Source organism: Mixophyes fleayi, chromosome 9 (genome assembly GCF_038048845.1).
Source record: "Mixophyes fleayi isolate aMixFle1 chromosome 9, aMixFle1.hap1, whole genome shotgun sequence".
Classification (NCBI taxonomy): domain Eukaryota; kingdom Metazoa; phylum Chordata; class Amphibia; order Anura; family Limnodynastidae; genus Mixophyes; species Mixophyes fleayi.
The window spans coordinates 125,127,588-125,154,984 of NC_134410.1; the positions used below are offsets into that span (position 1 = coordinate 125,127,588).

General features: G+C 43.2%; 3 protein-coding genes across 4 annotated transcripts; 1 reads left to right on the forward strand and 2 right to left on the reverse strand.

Moving 5' to 3' along the window:
- Positions 1 to 408: 408 nt before the first annotated feature.
- On the reverse strand, positions 409 to 2,014 carry SFT2D3 (SFT2 domain containing 3). The gene is made up of 2 exons (XM_075185562.1): positions 1,349 to 2,014; positions 409 to 1,308 (listed from the first exon to the last, which is right to left on the reverse strand). Exon 1 carries the CDS (start codon positions 1,969 to 1,971, stop codon positions 1,369 to 1,371), a length of 603 nt encoding a protein of 200 aa, XP_075041663.1. The 5' UTR covers positions 1,972 to 2,014; the 3' UTR covers positions 409 to 1,308; positions 1,349 to 1,368.
- Positions 1,630 to 6,969, forward strand: FTSJ1 (FtsJ RNA 2'-O-methyltransferase 1). 2 transcript variants are annotated; one of them, XM_075185561.1, is made up of 11 exons: positions 1,630 to 1,710; positions 3,242 to 3,370; positions 3,708 to 3,777; positions 3,863 to 3,962; positions 4,958 to 5,036; positions 5,185 to 5,237; positions 5,681 to 5,734; positions 5,821 to 5,923; positions 6,258 to 6,341; positions 6,429 to 6,532; positions 6,617 to 6,969. In XM_075185561.1, the coding sequence occupies exons 2-11, from the start codon at positions 3,250 to 3,252 to the stop codon at positions 6,830 to 6,832; spliced, it is 984 nt and encodes a 327-aa protein (XP_075041662.1). In that variant the 5' UTR covers positions 1,630 to 1,710; positions 3,242 to 3,249; the 3' UTR covers positions 6,833 to 6,969. The 2 variants fall into 2 exon arrangements, with proteins under 2 accessions (XP_075041662.1, XP_075041661.1); XM_075185560.1 differs by lacking the exon at positions 1,630 to 1,710 and adding an exon at positions 2,082 to 2,177.
- On the reverse strand, positions 6,916 to 25,859 carry LOC142101242 (organic solute transporter subunit alpha-like). Its single transcript, XM_075185563.1, has 7 exons — positions 25,204 to 25,859; positions 23,695 to 23,846; positions 22,986 to 23,059; positions 22,748 to 22,903; positions 22,113 to 22,224; positions 9,746 to 9,998; positions 6,916 to 9,059 (listed from the first exon to the last, which is right to left on the reverse strand). The coding sequence occupies exons 1-7, from the start codon at positions 25,268 to 25,270 to the stop codon at positions 8,596 to 8,598; spliced, it is 1,278 nt and encodes a 425-aa protein (XP_075041664.1). The 5' UTR covers positions 25,271 to 25,859; the 3' UTR covers positions 6,916 to 8,595.
- Between the last annotated feature and the right edge of the window lie 1,538 nt (positions 25,860 to 27,397).

Sequence of the window (27,397 nt, forward strand, 5' to 3'; positions counted from 1 at the left end):
ATAAACTTGTTTCTGAATTTTTTCTGTGCTTTGTAGAAGACACTTTCTTATTTTATTGACCTGCAATATATAAACAAAGTTGAACTCTAAATACATCCGCATGTAATTCACAGAACACAACAGACAGGTCAAATCCAAGAACAGTTAACACAACCCCCCCATGATGATAAAGGGGGCCTAGACCTTTAGAGAATTATTTTTCCTAGCAGGTTTGTTAATTTTCATTACCACTGCATATAACAGATAGATGGAGACAATCGTAGCCACACAGCAGATCTGTTGTTTTATCGAAGAGTAACTTAAAAACACATTTCCTTGAATGAAGGTGGAGGTCCCCTTAATACTCTGCTTAAAGTGCCAATAATCATTGTGATTAATAAGTTGTCCATTTTGTTTTCTGTATTACAGTTAGTCAAACTTAGTAGCAAAATGAAGACTTTGTTCATGTCAAAGAGGTAACGTCCAGGGGGCTCCCATTGTTGGAATTAATGCACTGTGTTTAATCTCACGGATATTAAGGTAATGACTAATGGCCATGTCCCTGCCATTAGGCTTGTGAATGACAAGAAGCAGTGTCCACCATTCGTAGCACATTCACGAGTAGCAAGAGTTGTATCCATATCCTAAAATATTGTTAAGTCAGTTTATTATCTGTATGGCCACAGACCCTACTCTGGTGCAGAGGAGGCCTATACTCTGTCCTTCATCGGTATCCCAGGGCTGAGCTCCTCAGGGGACGCCACACCAAGACAGAGATCTTGAGTTCATCAGGGTGGGGAGTCCCCCAGGGCAAAGATCCTCAGGTAAGGGGGGGGGGGGGTCTCCAGGTCTCCCAAGGCAGAGTTCCTCATGTCCACAGAGGGTACAGGGGGCACACAAAGGCAGAGATCCTGAGAGGGTAGGGGCCACACCAGGGCAGAGATCCTCAGGGGGTAGCGGGCACCAAGGCAGAGATCCTCAGGGGGTAGCGGGCACCAAGGCAGAGATCCTCAGGGGGTTGGGGCCACACCAGGGCAGAGCTCCTCAGGGCCACAGAGGGTAGAGCTCCTCAGGGCCACAGAGGGTAGGGGGGCTCCGCACCAGAGCAGAGCTCCTCAGGGGGTAGCGGGCACCAAGGCAGAGATCCTCAGAGGGTAGGGGCCACACCAGGGCAGAGATCCTCAGGGGGTAGGGGCCACACCAAGGCAGAGATCCTCAGAGGGTAGGGGCCACACCAGGGCAGAGATCCTCAGGGGGTAGCGGGCACCAAGGCGGAGATCCTCAGGGGTTGGGGCCACACCAGGGCAGAGCTCCTCAGGGCCACAGAGGGTAGGGGGCCACACCAGGGCAGAGATCCTCAGCTCCTCAGACCCCCCCCAGGGTCAGCCCTCACACAGGCAGCGCTTTGGAGACTCCTCTCCGGACCAGGGACCCGCACAGGCCGCTGATGTAGCGTCTCCCGGCGGCTCCGCCCGGCAGTAACCCCAGGAGGAAGGCGGCTCCAGTGATGACCTGGGCGGCGGCTCCCAGCAGGGTGAGCGGGGTGCTCCGCAGCCCCAGGGCCGCATACAGCGTGGCCCCCAGGGCGGTCAGATAGAGCAGGGCCCAGGGCTCGGGCTCCCGGAGCAGCCGGCTGGGGCCCCGCAGGAGGGCGGCGGAGGACAGGCCCAGCACGGAGCCCAGGGACCACAGCATGGAGAACTTCCGGGCCCGGAGCACCAGCAGCGGCAGGTACAGGCCGGCCAGCCCGAAGCACAGAGCCGCCATCGCCGCGCACCCTCCGGCCGCCATCAGCCGCTGCGTCCCGGTCATCCCCGGCAGACAGGGGTCCGCGTCCACCGGGCTCCACGACCACACCACGCCGGAGGACGGCAGCCAGGCCCGCCAGCCGGGCTCCGAGCTCTCCCCGGGGGCCGAGGCCGCGGAGCTCCCGCCGCTCCCGGCTTTATTCTGCGCCACGTACTCCTGTAACTGCCGGCCCAGCTCCGCCATCGCAGCGACACTTCCGGGTTTGTTCTGTGTTAATAAAATTGGGTGAATATTCCTCAGTTACCGTCACTAGAGTATTACCCTTGGTACACGCATATGTCCGCTGTCGGCCGTTTTGTTAGAGACTTAGCATTAGACAAACTGTGAGGTCACAAATCCGCCTCTCAGACAGTTCTTTCATTTTGGGACACACAGGAGGGAGCTGGTGGGTGAGTATAATCTGCAGCCACGTTAAGTGAACCCTTGTTGCCCCCTACCTTCCACCATATTGCCACTAGCTGTCTGCACCCCATGCACCACGCCATTTAAACAGGCACAAGCAACCTACAGGTCCCAACACTGAGGTTGTCAGGGCTTGCTGCAACTTGTAGTCCTCCAAAATCTGAAGAGCCACAAGTTTCCTATGTTGCATTGAGTGGTCATTTACTTTTGATGCATACAATCTAGTAGCCCTGTGGACAGTTCTGCAGCTCAATCCTCTCTGTCCTATATTTTGTATTTGTCAGTCTCCTGTATTACTAATCACCTGCATTAATAGATTATGGGGTTTGATACAAAATCTGATAATATTTATATTGTGAGCTCTCACAGAGGCAGCAGAGTTCTCTATTTCAGTCTGTTCTCATCTGTTAATATGTCCGTCATGCTCCTATCATTACACCGTAAAGTGCTGTAGGATAAATTGTTGCTGTTTAAAAAATATAGTAGTAATGTAACTATTTAGTCCCCATGTAATTTAAATTGTGTTTTGTATGCACTTCATTAATGATCACTTAGTGGAGGTCATACTAGCATTTTTAAGTATCAAAAAAATAAATAAATCCAAAAATTAAGTTTATATGCTCTTTTCTCTTTACAGTTTAAGTATGTTCACATTTTTGGTTTTGATGCCAGATAACTGGTTGCAGACGTACTATATACCCCTTATCTCCAAATTAAAAAACAAAACAAATAAAATGCAAAATATTACTATAAAATTATAAGTGTCCAGGAACTGATTAGAATATCCTGGTTTTTTTTTTTATCCATAACCCAGTATACATTTATTAGAAACCCGTATGGCATGAGTTTTTCATATGGGTTTTAATGGTTGCTATCCTAACTCCTTACTATAGTACACAGGCTGCACGGTGTTACTAGTTCCGAGCCACAGCTTGCCTAACCCTGTTCTAACGTTGACATCCACTTACGGTATCCCTTCTCTTTCCCTGTGATACCTGAATTGTTATTCATCGCTGAGCTGATCTTTTCCTATTTCCTCTATTCTTTTTAGGAAAAATCATGGGGCGTTCCTCCAAGGACAAGAGGGACATCTATTACCGTCTGGCAAAAGAGGAGGGCTGGAGGGCGCGTAGTGCTTTTAAGTTGCTTCAGTTGGACGAGGAGTATCAGCTTTTCCAAGGTACTATCATAACAACGCTACGCTCACCGCAACAGTGCCGGAGCTCCGTGGCGTCTACCACTGTAATACTCCAGTCTGTTGCATAGGTCACCTCGCCGTGTCAGGCCAGCTCTCTGATAACACACAGCTCTGTCCCAGGAACATTAATAAAGAATTGCACCCAAAAGTTGAAATTTAGTTTTGGGTAGAGTTCGCTAAGATGAGATAAAATACAGAGCTTTACTTATCTTCGATTAGTTCTCCAATAGGGCGGATCCCTCCGACGGCTCCAACGATCTATGACCCCAATGTGCTATGGTGACGTTGGGATGACGCAGCGCGTTTCTTTGTCTTCTAGGGGTGCAGAGAGCAGTGGATCTATGTGCGGCACCTGGGAGTTGGAGCCAGGTTCTCAGTAGGAAGCTCAGGTGAGAGGGGTCTTCTGTATTACACCTCGTCTGGGGCAGACGTATGATCTAGAGCAGGTGAGGGACTTGTCTTCTGTCCACACAGGACTAGCGGTGAGACTTCGGAGGTGAAGATTGTCGCGGTGGATCTGCAAGCCATGGCTCCTCTACCTGGAGTAATCCAAATTCAAGGTGATATTACCAAGGTAATTTCTTTTGCGGTATCCTAGTACCAGCTGTGGTTGGGTATTTGATGGAGCATCTAGCTAAGACTTTGCTTTAATACTGAGTCTTGGCAGTCGAAAAGTGCAGCTCCGTAACTGTATAAGCAGCTGATGGATTGATAACATAACACAACTTGGGGTCTGATATTATATATATACAGTATTAGGCGGAAGGGGACTGGTATTCTGCTCCCTAGCGTTTTTTTCAAGGCCAACGGTACCCCAGAGATGAATCGGCAGAGTCCATGTGAGACTAGCGTTGTACCCCTTCTCCGATGAATGCATCACCGGTGGGCAGTCTAGCTCCTCCTTTGGGCATCTCCACGTTCTTGTTTGTGTCCGCAGCTGCCAACGCAATGTTCATTTTTATGTCTACATCATCTTTGCTCATTCCAGCCGTACCACTGAAAACTAAACAAAAATGCAAAATACCCACACCTCTTAGATTGTAAGCTCAGTTGGACAGTGCCGTCTTTTTCTTCCATTTCATGACACCGTATTTTTTTTTTATCATGATTCTGTCAGTGTATAGAGCCTTATTTGTGTGGAGTTTGTATGTTCTCCCCGTGTTTGCCTGGGTTTCCTCCGGGTGCTCCGGTTTCCTCCCACACACCAAACACATACTGGTAGGTTAATTGGCTGCTATCAAATTGTCCCTAGTCTCTCTCTCTCTCTCTCTGTCTGTGTGTGTGCAAGTTTAGACTGTAAGCTCCAATGGGGCAGGGACTGATGTGAGTTCTCTGTACAGCGCTGCAGAATTAATGGTGCTATAGAAATAGCTGATGATGAACAGGAAAAGTTTTTTCATATTGAATCAACTCATATCTTATCTTTAGTTGCGTCTTAAATTTGTCAGTTCTGGTTTATACTGTGTAAAATTACATAATAATTAGCTTTTCCATGTATTTAATTGGAACATGCTGGGCTCACATCCTGCATTCTAAATTGTAAGCTCTTTTGGTTTTCCTTCACTTCAGGTTTCCACAGCTCATGAGATCATCCGTCACTTTGAGGGACAGCCGGCGGATCTTGTGGTGTGCGACGGCGCTCCGGATGGTAATGACGACCATCCTCCGTCCCCCCAATTCCCCTGTTTGTGACGTCTCTCTGCAGTTACTCTCCCCTCTTCGTTCTGTCCCCCGGTGTTGTTAGTAAACATGGCCGAGGTCACTACCTGATCTGATCTCTTCTTTTTGGCTTCTAGTCACCGGTCTACATGACATTGATGAATATATTCAAGCACAGCTTCTACTGGCGGTGAGTCTACGTTTTTATCGTGCTTCGGAAAAAGTGGGAAAAGATTTTTCCATACATTGTAATATATAATCAAAGGCTTTCCTTGGAGGTCAGAAAATAATCTACAAGTTGTTTGATGGAGGCTGTCATATTTTAGAGAAAGCAAATTAAAAGTCACTGACTTAAATCTATAAACTCTTAACAATATATATAGTTTTGCTACTGGCAGGGTGTACAGTTATTACCCTAAGTCACTGACTTGAAGTCTTCTCATGGAACTGTTTGATAAAAGTAATACATGATTTCCTAGGTATGTTTTAACATCAACCTAGCTCGTCCGTCCATTGCACGATGATCCTTGAATGATGGTCGCTTGACTTGTAACCAGCTTTAGTTCACGTGATATTACCTGTACAGGACCGAGCCCGATTCCCATTGTAGTAACATTGTCTGATTCCTCGCAGGCTCTAAACATTACCACTCATGTGCTGAGGAATGGGGGCACGTTCGTGGCTAAGGTGGGTACCCCCAGGTCAGTGGTTACTTCTCTGACTATATAACAGGCAGCTGAGCCACTTACCGACGGGAGGTTCGCTGTTTTCAGATATTTCGAGGAAAGGACGTCACCCTTCTGTATTCACAACTGAAGATCTTTTTCCGAGAGGTCACCTGTGCTAAGCCCCGAAGCAGCCGGAATTCCAGCATCGGTAAAGCGAGATGGAGGAAGGGCCTGGGGACTGTTCTGGGGGGTTACATTGACTTTAGTTCATCTTCTCCTTTTTATATGTCTTTACAAAGCATCAAAGTATAAAAATGGAGGAGGGGGCATTGGATAGTTTTCAGGTTGAGGTTCGCGAACTTAGGTTGTATTCAGTCTATGGCACCTATGGATTGGGGGACAAGGGCTGTTTTTTATAGACTATCAATAACGCAATGGGATATGAAACTCGTACATGAAGATGTAATTATTATTACAAATATTGTGTACCTGGAGCCGCGATTCCTTCCAGTTTGTTGTTAATTTTTTCGTCTCTCCTGCAGAAGCCTTTGTTGTGTGCCAAGGCTACTGCCCACCCGAGGGGTACATACCCAACATGTCAAATCCCTTACTGGACCACTGCTACGGTGAGCAGGAGGGGTCATGTTACGGTCCAGACTGTGATCTAGCGCCGCGCTTTGCTGTAATCACATTATATTCTTTTTCCTCACTAGATGTGGACTTTAACCAGCTTGAAGGTCCTAACCGGGTGATTGTACCCTTCTTGGCGTGTGGGGATCTGAGTGCCTATGACTCTGACAGAACATACCCTCTGCAGGTAAGTGTGTGCGATACATGTTAGGATTCCTACTAGAGCATAGACATCTCGCATCTGCATTGATTTTTCTCCTACTCTCTGCAGTTGGATACTGGTAAAGAATACTGCTACATGTCCCCAAATCAGCCCCCTATTCACCCACCGTACGAAGAGGCCTGCTTCTTAAAGAAGAATAATCTTCTGGCCAAAGAAAGACCGCCGTCCCCGCTGAGTAAGCCCCCTAACGCAACAGCCAACGAGGGAGAAGGCTCCGACGTCCGCGAAGGGGCGCCCATCCAGCGTCTTTCCATCTCCTCCTGATGTCCTTCTTGTTAATGGTTTTATTTTTATCTTTTAACGATTAGAGCGTCGTATGTTATTTTATACACAATGAAACGTTCTTTTATTTATTAGCATTTTAATTGTAAAAAAAATAAAGAAGGACTTGTACATCTTCATTAGAGTTTGGAGTGTGTGTGTACAGGGGAAGAATTGGTGCGTTGTGTTTGGCCAACCCTTTGGCTTACCGTTCGGGGAAATAGGTGAAAGCAGAGCTGTGTTGTAGAGAATGTAAAACATGAGCATTGTATATGGACACAAGATTTGTAGTTTATTTGTATTTGATTCTGTTTGGTTATTATTGTACCTGTACTATAATCCTCAATGCCGCCGTTTGACTGATTATCCTCTCTCGTCGCCCTACTTCCGCCTCCCCTCACTGCCAGTCGCGGCACTGGCTCTGTCTCCTACGTAATCCAGTTCAAACTCCTGACTTTCACCTGTAAAGCTCTCAGCCAATCCTCTCTTACCCCAAAATCTCTGACCTCCTCTCCAGCCACACTCTATCTCGCCCTCCCTGCTCTGCCATTGACCGCCGTCTCAACTCCCTATTGATTACCTCTCCCCACTCCCGCTTCCAAGACTTCTCCCGTGCTGCTTCCCACTCATGGAACTCCTGCGTCCAACCAGACTTTACACCAGTCTCTAAAGCTTCAAATGTTCCCACAAACCTCCTCTTTTCATCAAAGCCTACCAGCCCTCCTCCTAACTCATGCCCCACACCTACAAATCCACTCTGTGTCAACCCCTCCCCTTTAGATTGTAAGCTCTCAGAAACAGGCCTCTCTATCCTCTTGTTTTCCAGCCTACCCCGGTCTTGTCCACCTACAGGACCCCTTTCAGTCACCTCCTGCCTGGTGTCTACGTCTCTCCCTGCCTCGTCTCCTAGTCTGTACGCTGCGTCTATGTTCCTGCGCACAGGCTTGTCTCACGCTGGTCTGCTTGTATTCCTCCCCCACTGTACCGTGTAATTTGTTGCTGTTTTGTTCTGAGGACCTTTGTGGCACCTTTATAAAAATAACTATCTGTATTTTCTATAATAAGTCCCATCACACGAAGCTCCTGTTTGAAGATGCCGAAACACTTTGCATGTTTTTCCATTCTCTACAATAAAGTTCTGCTTCTTCTTATATAATGACGTTCTGCTCAGCATATAATTGACCCGCTGCCTACTCCTGCTTTAAGAGCCATTACGTCAAGCGCTGAGATTTGTCAGCGCGTTTTACAAGAAAAGGTTTGTCCACCTTCGCACGAATTTAATTTACTGCTCTCCTTCCAACTTTACAAAACACCTTTCTTTTTTTTTTTTTTCTGTCTTCTGTGTTTTCAGCCATGTATCTGCATCATCAATCAGAGTTGTTGATTTTCTTTGCGCCTGCATACGACCTTGCGCTCTGCATCGGGTACAGTCGTATCTAGAGGGCGGCTTTGTGTCCTCTCTGTGGGCGAGGGAACTAAATCTCCATCTCATGATACAGATACACCGCTGGAAACACTCAGAAGGAAACCACAGGATACTGGATGTAGTTAAAGTCGCAGGCCTGTGCAAGCAGATGAATTAAAGTCCTCTGGATGTGTTAAACTCTTGAGCGCCTGGGACTTGGTTAATGATGTAGACCGACGTGTACCTATCACAGTGCAGAGCATTATGGACAAGTTGTGGAACTACAAGTCTTGGCATTCCCTGTCAGCCGTCAGTCAGATATAAAGTTCTAGTAGTGAGAACTCGATTCTTATCCCAGCTGTCAAACGACCGTCGCGTCATTAATGCCGATATAATTAATCTGTGCTTGCACTTGCAGCCCACCTTTACCAGTTGGTGGCGCTGTTGACACATCGGAACCTTCATGTCCCGGAGGGAAGACCATGTTACCCAGTTCCAGGCCCGTGTTCCGCAATTGGGGTTTGACAGTACTGTGGCGGGGCAGAACCGGGACGGTTGCCTGCAGGAAGTCGTACTTATCCAGCGGCGCGTGTTCAATGTGGCAGAGGGTCTCGTCTCCGTCGCTCATGTAACCAGCGTTCATGCCCACCCCATCCTCCTCGGACAGACTGTACACATCCATCGGGGTGGTCTGCGAGGACTTGTTGTGCGTCTCCTCGTGGGTCAACGAGTCTCTCTCGGGGCACGGCTCCACCCTCCGGAAACAGTAGCGGGCGAACAGGCTGATAAAGAACATCTCCAGCGTGATGGAATAATTGTAGATGGCTGTGGAGATATATAAATATATTGATCTATTCAGATGCATATTATACTGTTATAACATATGAGTAGTAATGTTCTTATTCCAATATTATAGTGAACACCCTTCCCCTAGTGCAGGGGTCAGGAAACTTTTTTACCTTTTTACCCCCAAATATATTTAGATACGCTGACGTTACCTCCTTGATTTGAAAGGAAAGAAATCATATATTATTAATTATTGGAATTCAAAATTTTATTGAATTTATTCAAAATTTCTTTGAAAGTTTCAACTTCAAAACTTCCAGTTTTGGAGAAATGATGTTGCTTCATTTTTTATACGAGAGCATCCATATAGGGGCATTTTGATGTCAGCAATTTGGATACAGTCTTCAGCGTCCAATCGATTTCTCTTCGATTGTTCCACTGATTCTTCATGGGGTTACAGTATGGGCTATAATTGGGCCTCTGCAGGAGGGCAACCTCTCCCCGTCTTTGAAGCACCGTGTTATGGTCATGCCAACATGATTCACGTTATGGACAATGCGCAGTGTTAGACTTGCACCGTTTTTGACTCCATGATGTAAGAAAATGAGAAATACCAAAGGACAGGAATACATTTTATAGCCAAGGTAATTGGATCCTGCCAACCTACAGCCCTTCGGGGATTTTTGCCTAGTTTTCAAAGCCACCTACCCCACCTTCTCACTTACTCTGAGAACGGGTCTCCACCGTGAAGGGGGGCACACAAGGGATTGCTCCCAGGGCGGACATCGTCTCTAGGATCCCGTTCTGCAGACTCCCCAGGACCAGCACCAGCGTGATGCAGATGAATTTAGAACGTGGACTGTAGCCCTCCAGGGATACCTTGGTGGCCTTGTAGAACAGTAAGTAGCCATAGATGGACAGGAACGTGGACAGGCCGATGATGATGTTGATGTATGAGTTGGGGTTGGTGTAATGCACCTGGAGAGAAACAAACACACTGGTTTTAATATTGGGCAAGAGTGAGACCAGGGCTGGACAAATCCCAGATGCCAGGTAGATAATGCGCCTATAAAGTAACTTCTGCCGTCTAACTTTCGGGAGCCGTTTCTACTCGTATCAACGGGTGTTCATATTATCTGGTTCCTTCATAGATCCTGCTCGCTACCAGATCTAGCTGACTGGTCTTAAAACATACATTATTTTGTCCACCCCCCCCTGTTACTTTACTTACAACTTTGGATTTTTATTCAAATAAATGGATTCAAACTAATACCTAGAAAATTGTATCTAGGTATTATACTCATCATAACCACAGGAAAGCTTTTTTTGATGCATGTCTTAGAGCTTTGTTCAAAAGTAATGATTCATGTTACTAATTTCCATTGTAATGTCAGTTGGGACACTGTCCTGTTAGTAATGTGGTCAGTTGGGACACTGTTCTGTTAGTAATGTAATCAGTTGGGACACTGTCCTGTTAGTAATGTAATCAGTTGGGACACTGTTCTGTTAGTAATGTAATCAGTTGGGACACTGTCCTGTTAGTAATGTGGTCAGTTGGGACACTGTTCTGTTAGTAATGTGGTCAGTTAGGACACTGTTCTGTTAGTAATGTGGTCAGTTGGGACACTGTTCTGTTAGTAATGTAATCAGTTGGGACACTGTTCTGTTAGTAATGTAATCAGTTGGGACACTGTTCTGTTAGTAATGTGGTCAGTTAGGACACTGTTCTGTTAGTAATGTGGTCAGTTGGGACACTGTTCTGTTAGTAATGTAATCAGTTGGGACACTGTTCTGTTAGTAATGTGGTCAGTTAGGACACTGTTCTGTTAGTAATGTAATCAGTTGGGACACTGTCCTGTTAGTAATGTAATCAGTTGGGACAATGTTCTGTTAGTAATGTAATCAGTTGGGACACTGTTCTGTTAGTAATGTAATCAGTTAGGACACTGTTCTGTTAGTAATGTAATCAGTTGGGACACTGTACTGTTAGTAATGTGGTCAGTTAGGACACTGTTCTGTTAGTAATGTGGTCAGTTGGGACACTGTTCTGTTAGTAATGTAATCAGTTGGGACACTGTTCTGTTAGTAATGTAATCAGTTGGGACACTGTTCTGTTAGTAATGTAATCAGTTGGGACACTGTTCTGTTAGTAATGTGGTCAGTTGGGACACTGTTCTGTTAGTAATGTAATCAGTTGGGACACTGTTCTGTTAGTAATGTAATCAGTTGTGATACTGTTCTATTAGTAATGTGGTCAGCTGGGACACTGTTCTGTTAGTAATGTAATCAGTTGGGACAATGTTCTGTTAGTAATGTAATCAGTTGGGACACTGTTCTGTTAGTAATGTAATCAGTTGGGACACTGTTCTGTTAGTAATGTAATCAGTTGGGACACTGTTCTGTTAGTAATGTAATCAGTTGTGATACTGTTCTATTAGTAATGTGGTCAGCTGGGACACTGTTCTGTTAGTAATGTAATCAGTTGGGACACTGTTCTGTTAGTAATGTAATCAGTTGGGACACTGTTCTATTAGTAATGTGGTCAGTTGGGACACTGTTCTGTTAGTAATGTAATCAGTTGGGACACTGTTCTGTTAGTAATGTAATCAGTTGGGACACTGTTCTGTTAGTAATGTAATCAGTTGGGACAATGTTCTGTTAGTAATGTAATCAGCTGGGACACTGTTCTGTTAGTAATGTAATCAGTTGGGACAATGTTCTGTTAGTAATGTAATCAGTTGGGACAATGTACTGTTAGTAATGTGGTCAGTTGGGACACTGTTCTGTTAGTAATGTGGTCAGTTGGGACACTGTTCTGTTAGTAATGTGGTCAGTTGGGACAATGTTCTGTTAGTAATGTAATCAGTTGGGACACTGTTCTGTTAGTAATGTGGTCAGTTGGGACACTGTTCTGTTAGTAATGTGGTCAGTTGGGACACTGTTCTGTTAGTAATGTAATCAGTTGGGACAATGTTCTGTTAGTAATGTGGTCAGTTGGGACACTGTTCTGTTAGTAATGTGGTCAGTTGGGACACTGTTCTGTTAGTAATGTAATCAGTTGGGACACTGTTCTGTTAGTAATGTAATCAGTTGGGACAATGTTCTGTTAGTAATGTAATCAGTTGGGACAATGTACTGTTAGTAATGTGGTCAGTTGGGACACTGTTCTGTTAGTAATGTGGTCAGTTGGGACACTGTTCTGTTAGTAATGTGGTCAGTTGGGACAATGTTCTGTTAGTAATGTAATCAGTTGGGACACTGTTCTGTTAGTAATGTGGTCAGTTGGGACACTGTTCTGTTAGTAATGTGGTCAGTTGGGACACTGTTCTGTTAGTAATGTAATCAGTTGGGACAATGTTCTGTTAGTAATGTGGTCAGTTGGGACACTGTTCTGTTAGTAATGTGGTCAGTTGGGACACTGTTCTGTTAGTAATGTAATCAGTTGGGACACTGTTCTGTTAGTAATGTAATCAGTTGGGACACTGTTCTGTTAGTAATGTAATCAGTTGGGACACTGTTCTGTTAGTAATGTGGTCAGTTGGGACACTGTTCTGTTAGTAATGTGGTCAGTTGGGACACTGTTCTGTTAGTAATGTAGTCAGTTGGGACACTGTTCTGTTAGTAATGTGGTCAGTTGGGACACTGTTCTGTTAGTAATGTGGTCAGTTGGGACACTGTTCTGTTAGTAATGTGGTCAGTTGGGACACTGTTCTGTTAGTAATGTAATCAGTTGGGACACTGTTCTGTTAGTAATGTGGTCATTTGGGATACTGTTCTGTTAGTAATGTGGTCAGTTGGGACACTGTTCTGTTAGTAATGTAATCAGTTGGGACACTGTTCTGTTAGTAATGTGGTCATTTGGGATACTGTTCTGTTAGTAATGTGGTCAGTTGGGACACTGTTCTGTTAGTAATGTAATCAGTTGGGACACTGTTCTGTTAGTAATGTGGTTAGTTGGGACACTGTTCTGTTAGTAATGTAATCAGTTGGGACACTGTTCTGTTAGTAATGTAATCAGTTGGGACACTGTTCTGTTAGCAATGTGGTCAGTTGGGACACTGTTCTGTTAGTAATGTAATCAGTTGGGACACTGTTCTGTTAGTAATGTGGTCAGTTGGGACACTGTTCTGTTAGTAATGTAATCAGTTGGGACACTGTTCTATTAGTAATGTGGTCAGTTGGGACACTGTTCTGTTAGTAATGTGGTCAGTTGGGACACTGTTCTGTTAGTAATGTGGTCAGTTGGGACACTGTTCTGTTAGTAATGTGGTGAGTTGGGACACTGTTCTGTTAGTAATGTAATCAGTTGGGACACTGTTCTGTTAGTACCGTAATCAGTTGGGACACTGTTCTGTTAGTAATGTGGTTAGTTGGGACACTGTTCTGTTAGTAATGTAATCAGTTGGGACACTGTTCTGTTAGTAATGTAATCAGTTGGGACACTGTTCTGTTAGTAATGTAATCAGTTGGGACACTGTTCTGTTAGTAATGTAATCAGTTGGGACACTGTTCTGTTAGTAATGTGGTCAGTTGGGACACTGTTCTGTTAGTAATGTGGTCAGTTGGGACACTGTTCTGTTAGTAATGTAATCAGTTGGGACACTGTTCTGTTAGTAATGTAATCAGTTGGGACACTGTTCTGTTAGTAATGTAATCAGTTGGGACACTGTTCTGTTAGTAATGTGGTCAGTTGGGACACTGTTCTGTTAGTAATGTGGTCAGTTGGGACACTGTTCTGTTAGTAATGTAGTCAGTTGGGACACTGTTCTGTTAGTAATGTGGTCAGTTGGGACACTGTTCTGTTAGTAATGTGGTCAGTTGGGACACTGTTCTGTTAGTAATGTGGTCAGTTGGGACACTGTTCTGTTAGTAATGTAATCAGTTGGGACACTGTTCTGTTAGTAATGTGGTCATTTGGGATACTGTTCTGTTAGTAATGTGGTCAGTTGGGACACTGTTCTGTTAGTAATGTAATCAGTTGGGACACTGTTCTGTTAGTAATGTGGTCATTTGGGATACTGTTCTGTTAGTAATGTGGTCAGTTGGGACACTGTTCTGTTAGTAATGTAATCAGTTGGGACACTGTTCTGTTAGTAATGTGGTTAGTTGGGACACTGTTCTGTTAGTAATGTAATCAGTTGGGACACTGTTCTGTTAGTAATGTAATCAGTTGGGACACTGTTCTGTTAGCAATGTGGTCAGTTGGGACACTGTTCTGTTAGTAATGTAATCAGTTGGGACACTGTTCTGTTAGTAATGTGGTCAGTTGGGACACTGTTCTGTTAGTAATGTAATCAGTTGGGACACTGTTCTATTAGTAATGTGGTCAGTTGGGACACTGTTCTGTTAGTAATGTGGTCAGTTGGGACACTGTTCTGTTAGTAATGTGGTCAGTTGGGACACTGTTCTGTTAGTAATGTGGTGAGTTGGGACACTGTTCTGTTAGTAATGTAATCAGTTGGGACACTGTTCTGTTAGTACCGTAATCAGTTGGGACACTGTTCTGTTAGTAATGTGGTTAGTTGGGACACTGTTCTGTTAGTAATGTAATCAGTTGGGACACTGTTCTGTTAGTAATGTAATCAGTTGGGACACTGTTCTGTTAGCAATGTGGTCAGTTGGGACACTGTTCTGTTAGTAATGTAATCAGTTGGGACACTGTTCTGTTAGTAATGTGGTCAGTTGGGACACTGTTCTGTTAGTAATGTGGTCAGTTGGGACACTGTTCTGTTAGTAATGTAATCAGTTGGGACACTGTTCTATTAGTAATGTGGTCAGTTGGGACACTGTTCTGTTAGTAATGTAGTCAGTTGGGACACTGTTCTGTTAGTAATGTGGTCAGTTGGGACACTGTTCTGTTAGTAATGTGGTGAGTTGGGACACTGTTCTGTTAGTAATGTAATCAGTTGGGACACTGTTCTGTTAGTAATGTGGTCAGTTGGGACACTGTTCTGTTAGTAATGTGGTCAGTTGGGACACTGTTCTGTTAGTAATGTGGTCAGTTGGGACACTGTTCTGTTAGTAATGTGGTCAGTTGGGACACTGTTCTGTTAGTAATGTAATCAGTTGGGACACTGTTCTGTTAGTAATGTGGTCATTTGGGATACTGTTCTGTTAGTAATGTGGTCAGTTGGGACACTGTTCTGTTAGTAATGTAATCAGTTGGGACACTGTTCTGTTAGTAATGTGGTTAGTTGGGACACTGTTCTGTTAGTAATGTAATCAGTTGGGACACTGTTCTGTTAGTAATGTAATCAGTTGGGACACTGTTCTGTTAGTAATGTAATCAGTTGGGACACTGTTCTGTTAGTAATGTAATCAGTTGGGACACTGTTCTGTTAGTAATGTGGTTAGTTGGGACACTGTTCTGTTAGTAATGTAATCAGTTGGGACACTGTTCTGTTAGTAATGTGGTTAGTTGGGACACTGTTCTGTTAGTAATGTAATCAGTTGGGACACTGTTCTGTTAGTAATGTAATCAGTTGGGACACTGTTCTGTTAGTAATGTGGTCAGTTGGGACACTGTTCTGTTAGTAATGTAATCAGTTGGGACACTGTTCTGTTAGTAATGTGGTCATTTGGGATACTGTTCTGTTAGTAATGTGGTCAGTTGGGACACTGTTCTGTTAGTAATGTAATCAGTTGGGACACTGTTCTGTTAGTAATGTAATCAGTTGGGACACTGTTCTGTTAGTAATGTAATCAGTTGGGACACTGTTCTGTTAGTAATGCGGTCAGTTGGGACACTGTTCTGTTAGTAATGTAATCAGTTGGGACACTGTTCTGTTAGTAATGTGGTCAGTTGGGACACTGTTCTGTTAGTAATGTGGTCAGTTGGGACACTGTTCTGTTAGTAATGTAATCAGTTGGGACACTGTTCTGTTAGTGATGTGGTCATTTGGGATACTGTTCTGTTAGTAATGTGGTCAGTTGGGACACTGTTCTGTTAGTAATGTGGTCATTTGGGATACTGTTCTGTTAGTAATGTGGTCAATTGGGACACTGTTCTGTTAGTAATGTAATCAGTTGGGACACTGTTCTGTTAGTAATGTGGTTAGTTGGGACACTGTTCTGTTAGTAATGTAATCAGTTGGGACACTGTTCTGTTAGTAATGTAATCAGTTGGGACACTGTTCTGTTAGTACCGTAATCAGTTGGGACACTGTTCTGTTAGTAATGTGGTCAGTTGGGACACTGTTCTGTTAGTGATGTGGTCAGTTGGGACACTGTTCTGTTAGTGATGTGGTCAGTTGGGACACTGTTCTGTTAGTGATGTGGTCAGTTGGGACACTGTTCTGTTAGTAATGTAATCAGTTGGGACACTGTTCTGTTAGTAATGTGGTCATTTGGGACACTGTTCTGTTAGTAATGTGGTCATTTGGGACACTGTTCTATTAGTAATGTGGTCAGTTGGGACACTGTTCTGTTAGTAATGTGGTCATTTGGGACACTGTTCTGTTAGTAATGTAATCAGTTAGGACACTGTTCTGTTAGTAATGTAATCATTAGGGACACTGTTCTGTTAGTAATGTGGTCATTTGGGACACTGTTCTGTTAGTAATGTAATCAGTTAGGACACTGTTCTGTTAGTAATGTAATCATTAGGGACACTGTTCTGTTAGTGATGTGGTCAGTTGGGACACTGTTCTGTTAGTGATGTGGTCAGTTGGGACACTGTTCTGTTAGTAATGTGGTCAGTTGGGACACTGTTCTGTTAGTAATGTGGTCAGTTGGGACACTGTTCTGTTAGTAATGTAATCAGTTGGGACACTGTTCTGTTAGTACCGTAATCAGTTGGGACACTGTTCTGTTAGTAATGTGGTCAGTTGGGACACTGTTCTGTTAGTAATGTGGTCAGTTGGGACACTGTTCTGTTAGTAATGTGGTTAGTTGGGACACTGTTCTGTTAGTAATGTGGTTAGTTGGGACACTGTTCTGTTAGTGATGTGGTCATTTGGGACACTGTTCTGTTAGTAATGTAATCAGTTAGGACACTGTTCTGTTAGTAATGTAATCATTAGGGACACTGTTCTGTTAGTAATGTGGTCATTTGGGACACTGTTCTGTTAGTAATGTAATCAGTTAGGACACTGTTCTGTTAGTAATGTAATCATTAGGGACACTGTTCTGTTAGTGATGTGGTCAGTTGGGACACTGTTCTGTTAGTGATGTGGTCAGTTGGGACACTGTTCTGTTAGTAATGTAATCAGTTGGGACACTGTTCTGTTAGTAATGTGGTTAGTTGGGACACTGTTCTGTTAGTAATGTAATCAGTTGGGACACTGTTCTGTTAGTAATGTGGTCAGTTGGGACACTGTTCTGTTAGTAATGTAATCAGTTGGGACACTGTTCTGTTAGTAATGTAATCAGTTGGGACACTGTTCTGTTAGTAATGTGGTTAGTTGGGACACTGTTCTGTTAGTAATGTAATCAGTTGGGACACTGTTCTGTTAGTAATGTAATCAGTTGGGACACTGTTCTGTTAGTAATGTAATCAGTTGGGACACTGTTCTGTTAGTAATGTGGTCAGTTGGGACACTGTTCTGTTAGTAATGTAATCAGTTGGGACACTGTTCTGTTAGTAATGTGGTCAGTTGGGACACTGTTCTGTTAGTAATGTAATCAGTTGGGACACTGTTCTGTTAGTAATGTAATCAGTTGGGACACTGTTCTGTTAGTAATGTAATCAGTTGGGACACTGTTCTGTTAGTAATGTGGTTAGTTGGGACACTGTTCTGTTAGTAATGTAATCAGTTGGGACACTGTTCTGTTAGTAATGTAATCAGTTGGGACACTGTTCTGTTAGTAATGTGGTCAGTTGGGACACTGTTCTGTTAGTAATGTAATCAGTTGGGACACTGTTCTGTTAGTAATGTAATCATTAGGGATACTGTTCTGTTAGTGATGTGGTCAGTTGGGACACTGTTCTGTTAGTAATGTGGTCAGTTGGGACACTGTCCTGTTAGTAATGTGGTCAGTTGGGACACTGTTCTGTTAGTAATGTGGTCAGTTGGGACACTGTTCTGTTAGTAATGTGGTCATTTGGGATACTGTTCTGTTAGTAATGTGGTCAATTGGGACACTGTTCTGTTAGTAATGTGGTTAGTTGGGACACTGTTCTGTTAGTAATGTAATCAGTTGGGACACTGTTCTGTTAGTAATGTGGTCAGTTGGGACACTGTTCTGTTAGTAATGTAATCAGTTGGGACACTGTTCTGTTAGTAATGTGGTCATTTGGGACACTGTTCTATTAGTAATGTGGTCAGTTGGGACACTGTTCTGTTAGTAATGTGGTCATTTGGGACACTGTTCTGTTAGTAATGTAATCATTAGGGACACTGTTCTGTTAGTAATGTGGTCAGTTGGGACAATGTTCTGTTAGTAATGTGGTCAGTTGGGACAATGTTCTGTTAGTAATGTAATCAGTTGGGACACTGTTCTGTTAGTAATGTGGTCATTTGGGACACTGTTCTATTAGTAATGTGGTCAGTTGGGACACTGTTCTGTTAGTAATGTGGTCATTTGGGACACTGTTCTGTTAGTAATGTAATCAGTTAGGACACTGTTCTGTTAGTAATGTAATCATTAGGGACACTGTTCTGTTAGTAATGTGGTCATTTGGGACACTGTTCTGTTAGTAATGTGGTCAGTTGGGACACTGTTCTGTTAGTAATGTGGTCAGTTGGGACACTGTTCTGTTAGTAATGTAATCAATTGGGACACTGTTCTGTTAGTAATGTAATCAGTTGGGACACTGTTCTGTTAGTACCGTAATCAGTTGGGACACTGTTCTGTTAGTAATGTGGTCAGTTGGGACACTGTTCTGTTAGTAATGTGGTCAGTTGGGACACTGTTCTGTTAGTAATGTGGTCAGTTGGGACACTGTTCTGTTAGTAATGTAATCAGTTGGGACACTGTTCTGTTAGTAATGTAATCAGTTGGGACACTGTTCTGTTAGTACCGTAATCAGTTGGGACACTGTTCTGTTAGTAATGTGGTCAGTTGGGACACTGTTCTGTTAGTAATGTGGTCAGTTGGGACACTGTTCTGTTAGTGATGTGGTCAGTTGGGACACTGTTCTGTTAGTGATGTGGTCAGTTGGGACACTGTTCTGTTAGTGATGTGGTCAGTTGGGACACTGTTCTGTTAGTAATGTAATCAGTTGGGACACTGTTCTGTTAGTAATGTGGTTAGTTGGGACACTGTTCTGTTAGTAATGTAATCAGTTGGGACACTGTTCTGTTAGTAATGTGGTCAGTTGGGACACTGTTCTGTTAGTAATGTAATCAGTTGGGACACTGTTCTGTTAGTAATGTAATCAGTTGGGACACTGTTCTGTTAGTAATGTGGTTAGTTGGGACACTGTTCTGTTAGTAATGTAATCAGTTGGGACACTGTTCTGTTAGTAATGTAATCAGTTGGGACACTGTTCTGTTAGTAATGTAATCAGTTGGGACACTGTTCTGTTAGTAATGTGGTCAGTTGGGACACTGTTCTGTTAGTAATGTAATCAGTTGGGACACTGTTCTGTTAGTAATGTGGTCAGTTGGGACACTGTTCTGTTAGTAATGTAATCAGTTGGGACACTGTTCTGTTAGTAATGTAATCAGTTGGGACACTGTTCTGTTAGTAATGTAATCAGTTGGGACACTGTTCTGTTAGTAATGTGGTTAGTTGGGACACTGTTCTGTTAGTAATGTAATCAGTTGGGACACTGTTCTGTTAGTAATGTAATCAGTTGGGACACTGTTCTGTTAGTAATGTGGTCAGTTGGGACACTGTTCTGTTAGTAATGTAATCAGTTGGGACACTGTTCTGTTAGTAATGTAATCATTAGGGATACTGTTCTGTTAGTGATGTGGTCAGTTGGGACACTGTTCTGTTAGTAATGTGGTCAGTTGGGACACTGTCCTGTTAGTAATGTGGTCAGTTGGGACACTGTTCTGTTAGTAATGTGGTCAGTTGGGACACTGTTCTGTTAGTAATGTGGTCATTTGGGATACTGTTCTGTTAGTAATGTGGTCAATTGGGACACTGTTCTGTTAGTAATGTGGTTAGTTGGGACACTGTTCTGTTAGTAATGTAATCAGTTGGGACACTGTTCTGTTAGTAATGTGGTCAGTTGGGACACTGTTCTGTTAGTAATGTAATCAGTTGGGACACTGTTCTATTAGTAATGTGGTCATTTGGGACACTGTTCTATTAGTAATGTGGTCAGTTGGGACACTGTTCTGTTAGTAATGTGGTCATTTGGGACACTGTTCTGTTAGTAATGTAATCATTAGGGACACTGTTCTGTTAGTAATGTGGTCAGTTGGGACAATGTTCTGTTAGTAATGTGGTCAGTTGGGACAATGTTCTGTTAGTAATGTAATCAGTTGGGACACTGTTCTGTTAGTAATGTGGTCATTTGGGACACTGTTCTGTTAGTAATGTGGTCAGTTGGGACACTGTTCTGTTAGTAATGTGGTCATTTGGGACACTGTTCTGTTAGTAATGTAATCAGTTAGGACACTGTTCTGTTAGTAATGTAATCATTAGGGACACTGTTCTGTTAGTAATGTGGTCATTTGGGACACTGTTCTGTTAGTAATGTAATCAGTTAGGACACTGTTCTGTTAGTAATGTAATCATTAGGGACACTGTTCTGTTAGTGATGTGGTCAGTTGGGACACTGTTCTGTTAGTGATGTGGTCAGTTGGGACACTGTTCTGTTAGTGATGTGGTCAGTTGGGACACTGTTCTGTTAGTGATGTGGTCAGTTGGGACACTGTTCTGTTAGTGATGTGGTCAGTTGGGACACTGTTCTGTTAGTGATGTGGTCAGTTGGGACACTGTTCTGTTAGTGATGTGGTCAGTTGGGACACTGTTCTGTTAGTAATGTAATCAGTTGGGACACTGTTCTGTTAGTAATGTGGTCATTTGGGACACTGTTCTGTTAGTGATGTGGTCAGTTGGGACACTGTTCTGTTAGTGATGTGGTCAGTTGGGACACTGTTCTGTTAGTAATGTAATCAGTTGGGACACTGTTCTGTTAGTAATGTGGTCATTTGGGACACTGTTCTATTAGTAATGTGGTCAGTTGGGACACTGTTCTGTTAGTAATGTGGTCATTTGGGACACTGTTCTGTTAGTAATGTAATCATTAGGGACACTGTTCTGTTAGTAATGTGGTCAGTTGGGACAATGTTCTGTTAGTAATGTGGTCAGTTGGGACAATGTTCTGTTAGTAATGTGGTCAGTTGGGACAATGTTCTGTTAGTAATGTAATCAGTTGGGACACTGTTCTGTTAGTAATGTGGTCATTTGGGACACTGTTCTATTAGTAATGTGGTCAGTTGGGACACTGTTCTGTTAGTAATGTGGTCATTTGGGACACTGTTCTGTTAGTAATGTGGTCATTTGGGACACTGTTCTGTTAGTAATGTGGTCATTTGGGACACTGTTCTGTTAGTAATGTGGTCATTTGGGACACTGTTCTGTTAGTAATGTAATCAGTTGGAACACTGTTCTGTTAGTAATGTAATCAGTTGGGACACTGTTCTGTTAGTAATGTAATCAGTTGGGACACTGTTCTGTTAGTAATGTGGTCAGTTGGGACACTGTTCTGTTAGTGATGTGGTCAGTTGGGACACTGTTCTGTTAGTAATGTAATCAGTTGGGACACTGTTCTGTTAGTAATGTGGTCATTTGGGACACTGTTCTATTAGTAATGTGGTCAGTTGGGACACTGTTCTGTTAGTAATGTGGTCATTTGGGACACTGTTCTGTTAGTAATGTAATCATTAGGGACACTGTTCTGTTAGTAATGTGGTCATTTGGGACACTGTTCTATTAGTAATGTAATCAGGACACTGTTCTGTTAGTAATGTAATCATTAGGGACACTGTTCTGTTAGTGATGTGGTCAGTTGGGACACTGTTCTGTTAGTAATGTGGTCATTTGGGACACTGTCCTGTTAGTAATGTAATCAGTTAGGACACTGTTCTGTTAGTAATGTAATCATTAGGGACACCGTTCTGTTAGTAATGTGGTCATTCGGGATATTGTTCCGCTGAAGTCAAGCAGGAGTCCACTCTGGGTATTACTCACATCTCCGTAATCATACTTCTCATCTGTCCATAGTATTAGGCCCATGAAAAACAGTAGAGTCCGGACAACCGATAGCTGGTACACAGCGATGTTCATCCACCGCAAATTACTCCTGAGACACAGAAAGAAGTGCAGGTACAATATTAAAAGATACACATGGCCCACTAGTATGGACGCCTACTGCTACACTACAAAGCAGGATGTGAAATTTAGGCCACAGATCTGGGGCTATGAGTGTATCGTGAAGTCTGACAGATCATGGGCTGTGGGCAATTTGTTGACCTTTGAACTCCTTGCTAAACAGGGTAAACATTTCTGAGTGTTGCCTAATCTAAAAATATATATTACACGTTTTTTATTTTCTGAAAACCATAATTACAAGGTAGCAGCCTACTGCCTGCCCCAGTGCACAATGTGTCTTCCTGTTTGTAATCTAGGGGGTAAATATATCAAGCTGAGAGTTTTCCGGTGGGTTTGAAAAGCGAAGATGTTGCCTATAGCAACCAATCAGATTCTATCTTTCATTTTGTAGAATGTATTAAATAAATGATAGCTATAATCTGATTGGTTGCTATAGGCAACATCTCCACTTTACAAATCCACCAGCGACCAATCGAGGGAGCCATGTAGCCCACCTGTTCACAGTGATGTTCGGGAAACAGCAGCAACAACAGCATGGCGGAGGGTTGGGGGGGATGGTCCGACCTCCCAATTCTTTTAGCATCTGTGCTTTACCCCCAAAGAAATCCGTGATCAGGTCCAGGAACTTCCACAGCGTTATGGAGTGATATCTGCGGACGGGGAGAGAGATTTAAAAATGGAGACTCGGGTGATTCTCACGGCTTAGACTCTATCCCCAGGGCCCAGACTTACATGGAAGCCACAAAGTTACAGATACTTGAGGAGCGAGGAATGTACAGTCCGATGAGGGCGGAGACACAGAATACCTAATGTGGGGGTGATACAGAAAGAAGGAAATGTCATTTAACCCCTCACCTGCCAAAATTTAGCATCACCCCTTTAGTGCCAGAACCCAACCTCACTTAACGCCTATCCTGCCAGAGTCTAGTATGGCTTCACCCCTCACCTACCGGAGCCAAGTATCACTCAAACCCTCGCCTGACAAAGTCCAGCACCAATTAACCGTTCTCAGAGTCCAGCATCAGGTGCCCTCTCTCCTGTAACAGCCTAACCACACTTAAAGTGGGTCTACCCGCTGTGGAGGCAGCCATTTTATGGGATAAACCAGTATGCAGGCTATTCATTCACTAGGAACCAGGGACATCGCTGAGGCACTGCCTGACTAACATTCATCAGGTCTGACTTGTATTCATGAGGTAATATTTCTTAGTGAATTCTCCATAATATTGGTTCATCACACAAAATGGCTGCCTCCATGTGTGTGACGTGTCCAGTTTGACCCTTCTCATGCTAATGGGCTGGACACAGTCATTACCTCTCATGCCAAAAAAACAACACAACAATCACTAAACATTTTTTCCTCTCAGGGAAGTGAACGGTATAATTGAACCCATTTGCAGCTAAACCCCGTTCCTGCTGGACCTTTTAGGTCGATTCTCACCGGATAAACTCCCAGGATCCAGAGGTACAGGGCCGTTCTCCGCGTGCTCCGAATATTGCGTAGGAAAAATCCCATCTCCTCCAGGAATAAAGCTAGCTGGACCAAACCAGCCAGTAGGGGGATGAGGAATATCCACAGGTCCTTTTTTATCACTAAAGAGAAAAATAAGCACACCAGGAGGGACAAATACTATAACGAAGAACAAGATGACGCCACCTCTATCACCATAACACCGTTGGGCACATTCCTGACCTCGCACCAGCCCAGATGTTCCTAAGATCAAGTCAGAAGGCACTCACCAAATATAACAGAAACTGGCGCACTCCCAAGATGTCTCCGGTGAGCGCATTCCTGAGATCACACCTGATCTAGATCTAATAGTGATGAGATCACACCTGATCTAGGTCTAATGTTCTTGAGATCACACCCGATCTAGTTTTAATGTTCCTGAGTTCACACCCGATCTAGATCTAATGTTCCTGCGATCACACCTGATCTAGATCTAATGTTCCTGCGATCACACCTGATCTAGATCGAATGTTCCTGAGATCACACCCGATCTAGATCTAATGTTCCTGAGATCACACCTGATCTAGATCTAATGTTCCTGAGATCACACCTGATCTAGATCTAATGTTCCTGAGATCACACATGATCTAGGTCTAATGTTCCTGAGCACACCTGATCTAGATCTAACATTCCTGAGATCACACTTGATCTAGGTCTACTATTCCTGAGCACACATGATCTAGATCTAACATTCCTGAGATCACACCTAATCTAGGTCTAATGTTCCTGAGATCACATCTGATATTCCTGAGATCACACCAATGAGCACTTGTGAAGAGCTCTAATGTGTACACCTGGAACTTTGGGGGAGATTAAATCCAACGTGTCTCTGGAACATCCAGGGTGACACATCCCAATGATGTTCTGGCTGGAATCTCCGCTCATCTTTCCTCGCACCTCTAAATATAAGTGTAGATTTCCTACCACATTGGCTGGCAATGGGCGAAGCCAGATATCGCTTTAATGTCAGGCGGCACTTTTTCAGCAATTAAGTGGTCTTAAAATATTCCCGATTTATACCAATTGTGACTAAACTATGTGATATAATATATCATCATTTACCTTGTCTGTTTACATGCAGCAAGTCTGCACTCTATACACTGTGATTGTCAATGAATAAACCTTCTATATTAAGATGCAAACAGAGACGTCTGATAAGGATGTGACCGTACATAACTATGCCACCTCTGCTGCCCACCTAGCCTCATCTATAACAGAGATAAGATATTACATCTATGGCTGCTCGGGTAGTGAAGAACTAGGTTATGGATTTTATTTACACTACATCGCTAAATATGAATTGGTTAATCCAGTAATTACTGTAGGCTTGTCTAGCTGGTCTCAGTAATACTTTTGTACAAACATAGAACCTCAACCACTGGAAGTATATGGGTCTGTGCAGATCATACAATGGCACGTACAGCATAAGAACCGTAATACCTTGGAAAAATTCGGAAGAAAGGGGGAAACTCCCCCCATCCAGGGAGCAGTTGGACGCCTTCACCATGGTCTCGCTTGCGTTCTCTCACTCCCTCCTAGAGGATCTCTCTCCGTCCTCCATCTTCTCCAGGCAGCCTCTCCCCAACCCCTGTGACATCCTCCTCTTTCCTGGACGGACAGATCCCCCCTTGTCTCCAACACAGGATGCTCCCAACCTCAGAGCATTAATCATTAATAGAGGCAGGTGCAGGTGTCCAGGTAACTGACTGAAGTCCACAGGTAACATCTACCTGGGGAGGGAAGGGACCACGCCCACATTTCCACTGATCATTAATAAATCTCCGGATTATCAGGCTGTATTCAGAGATTGCGATGGGGGCCCTAAATTAGTACATCCTTACTCTCCGATACACCCCCCGTTTCACGGTTCTGACTGGCTCATAAGTTTCCCCGGCATTGGTCCACCCTACAAACCCACAAATCATATCTAGTTTTATGCTTGCCAAAAGTTATTTATGACTATGCAAACATGTCCCATACAATGCCTTTTTGCATGAACTCATGCACCAATCTGTCCGCCTTTACATAGGCGCACGCTAACATTCCACTTTTGTAAGGTCACCCCATATAATAAGAATACAATAAGATTTAGGGTCTAGATGGTGTTAAAATCTCCAAGTCCACTCTACTACCATTTTAGAACCAGCCCCGTTCATTAATGACACTTTTCTATTTGTCTCCTAAAATACTTCTCGTTTTTTTTATGTTGGAGTGGAAAAGGGGTCTGCAACCACCCCCTAATTGGGGGCCGCCATGTTTGTCCCCCTTTCTGACATGTATTTCAACCCTGAACAGTTTCTAAACAAGTCATAAGACACAAGGGGGCCGGATTTGGTTGTTGACCACGACACATGAAAGATTATGGGGGTATATTTACTAAACTGTGAGAGTGGAGATGTTGCCTATAGCAACCAATCAGAGTCTAGTTATTTATTTAGTGCATTCTACAAAATGACAGCTATAACCTGATTGGTTGCTATAGGCAACATCTCTACTATTTCAAGCCTGCAGTTTAGTAAATATATAGAATATATATAAGTTAAGCTCCCAATATGCATTGTCAGCCAACTGGGTAACCCACCTTTATGAAAAAGGTGACATATATATATATACATATATATAAATAAATAAATATATATATATATATATATATATATATATATATATATATATATATATATATATATATATATATATATGAAGCATACTCCCATTGACTAGGCATGTTATTGTGACTTTTACTGCCGTCATGTTGTTGCAAACAGTGTATAGTAAGGTGTGTTTTATGTTTATTAGTGTCTGGAAATCAGCCAAAGTGCACTGACATGTCTGCGTAGATGGGAATCAGTGCCCCTTTCTTGCAAAACTAATCTTAGAAAAGAGCAGGACATCATCAGAATTTCCCAATCACTAAAAACTCCCAAAAATATACCTAACAATATGGTTACTGATAACTGATACGTAAGTGGCGTGAGTACAAAGCTGACATCACTGGTCAACAAAGATAACATTTGTTCATACGCTGTGTTTGAACAATACTCACAGCTTCTCTAATTCATTCCACAATACTTCAGTCAAAGCTGCCGCAACCGATCATGTGATCCTCTCACAAGACAGGTTCTAAGCCGCGTATTTTTGGGCGGTTTGCAAACCGCCACACGTCACATGTGGTTTTCAGCTTCAAACAGTTTATTTACTAAAAAAGCCAATATTTTGATATAATTGTATTACTGGGCAATAATAATGTATTATTTTACTACAGGGGTAAATACTATTTGATTTATAACAGGTGCAATAATAATGTATTTATAAAGGGGCAACACTTATTATTTCATGATGGGGGCACTACATACTATATAAAGTTCACACGTGTGCGCTATAAATGGTGCCTCCTCCCCCATCATAAATACATTATTACTGCACTCATTATAATTCAAATAGTATTATCCCCCGTAATAAAATAATACATTATTATCGTCCAGTAATAAAACTATAAATTCATACTGCATGCTGGTTGAGTTACCTTACCAATCATACCCAGGGCCTGAGTATCCAATAGGCTGATAGACTGCAGCCTAGGGTGCAAGGCTTTTTTTAGGGGGGGAAAGGGGGTAAAATTGTGACAGGGAGAGAT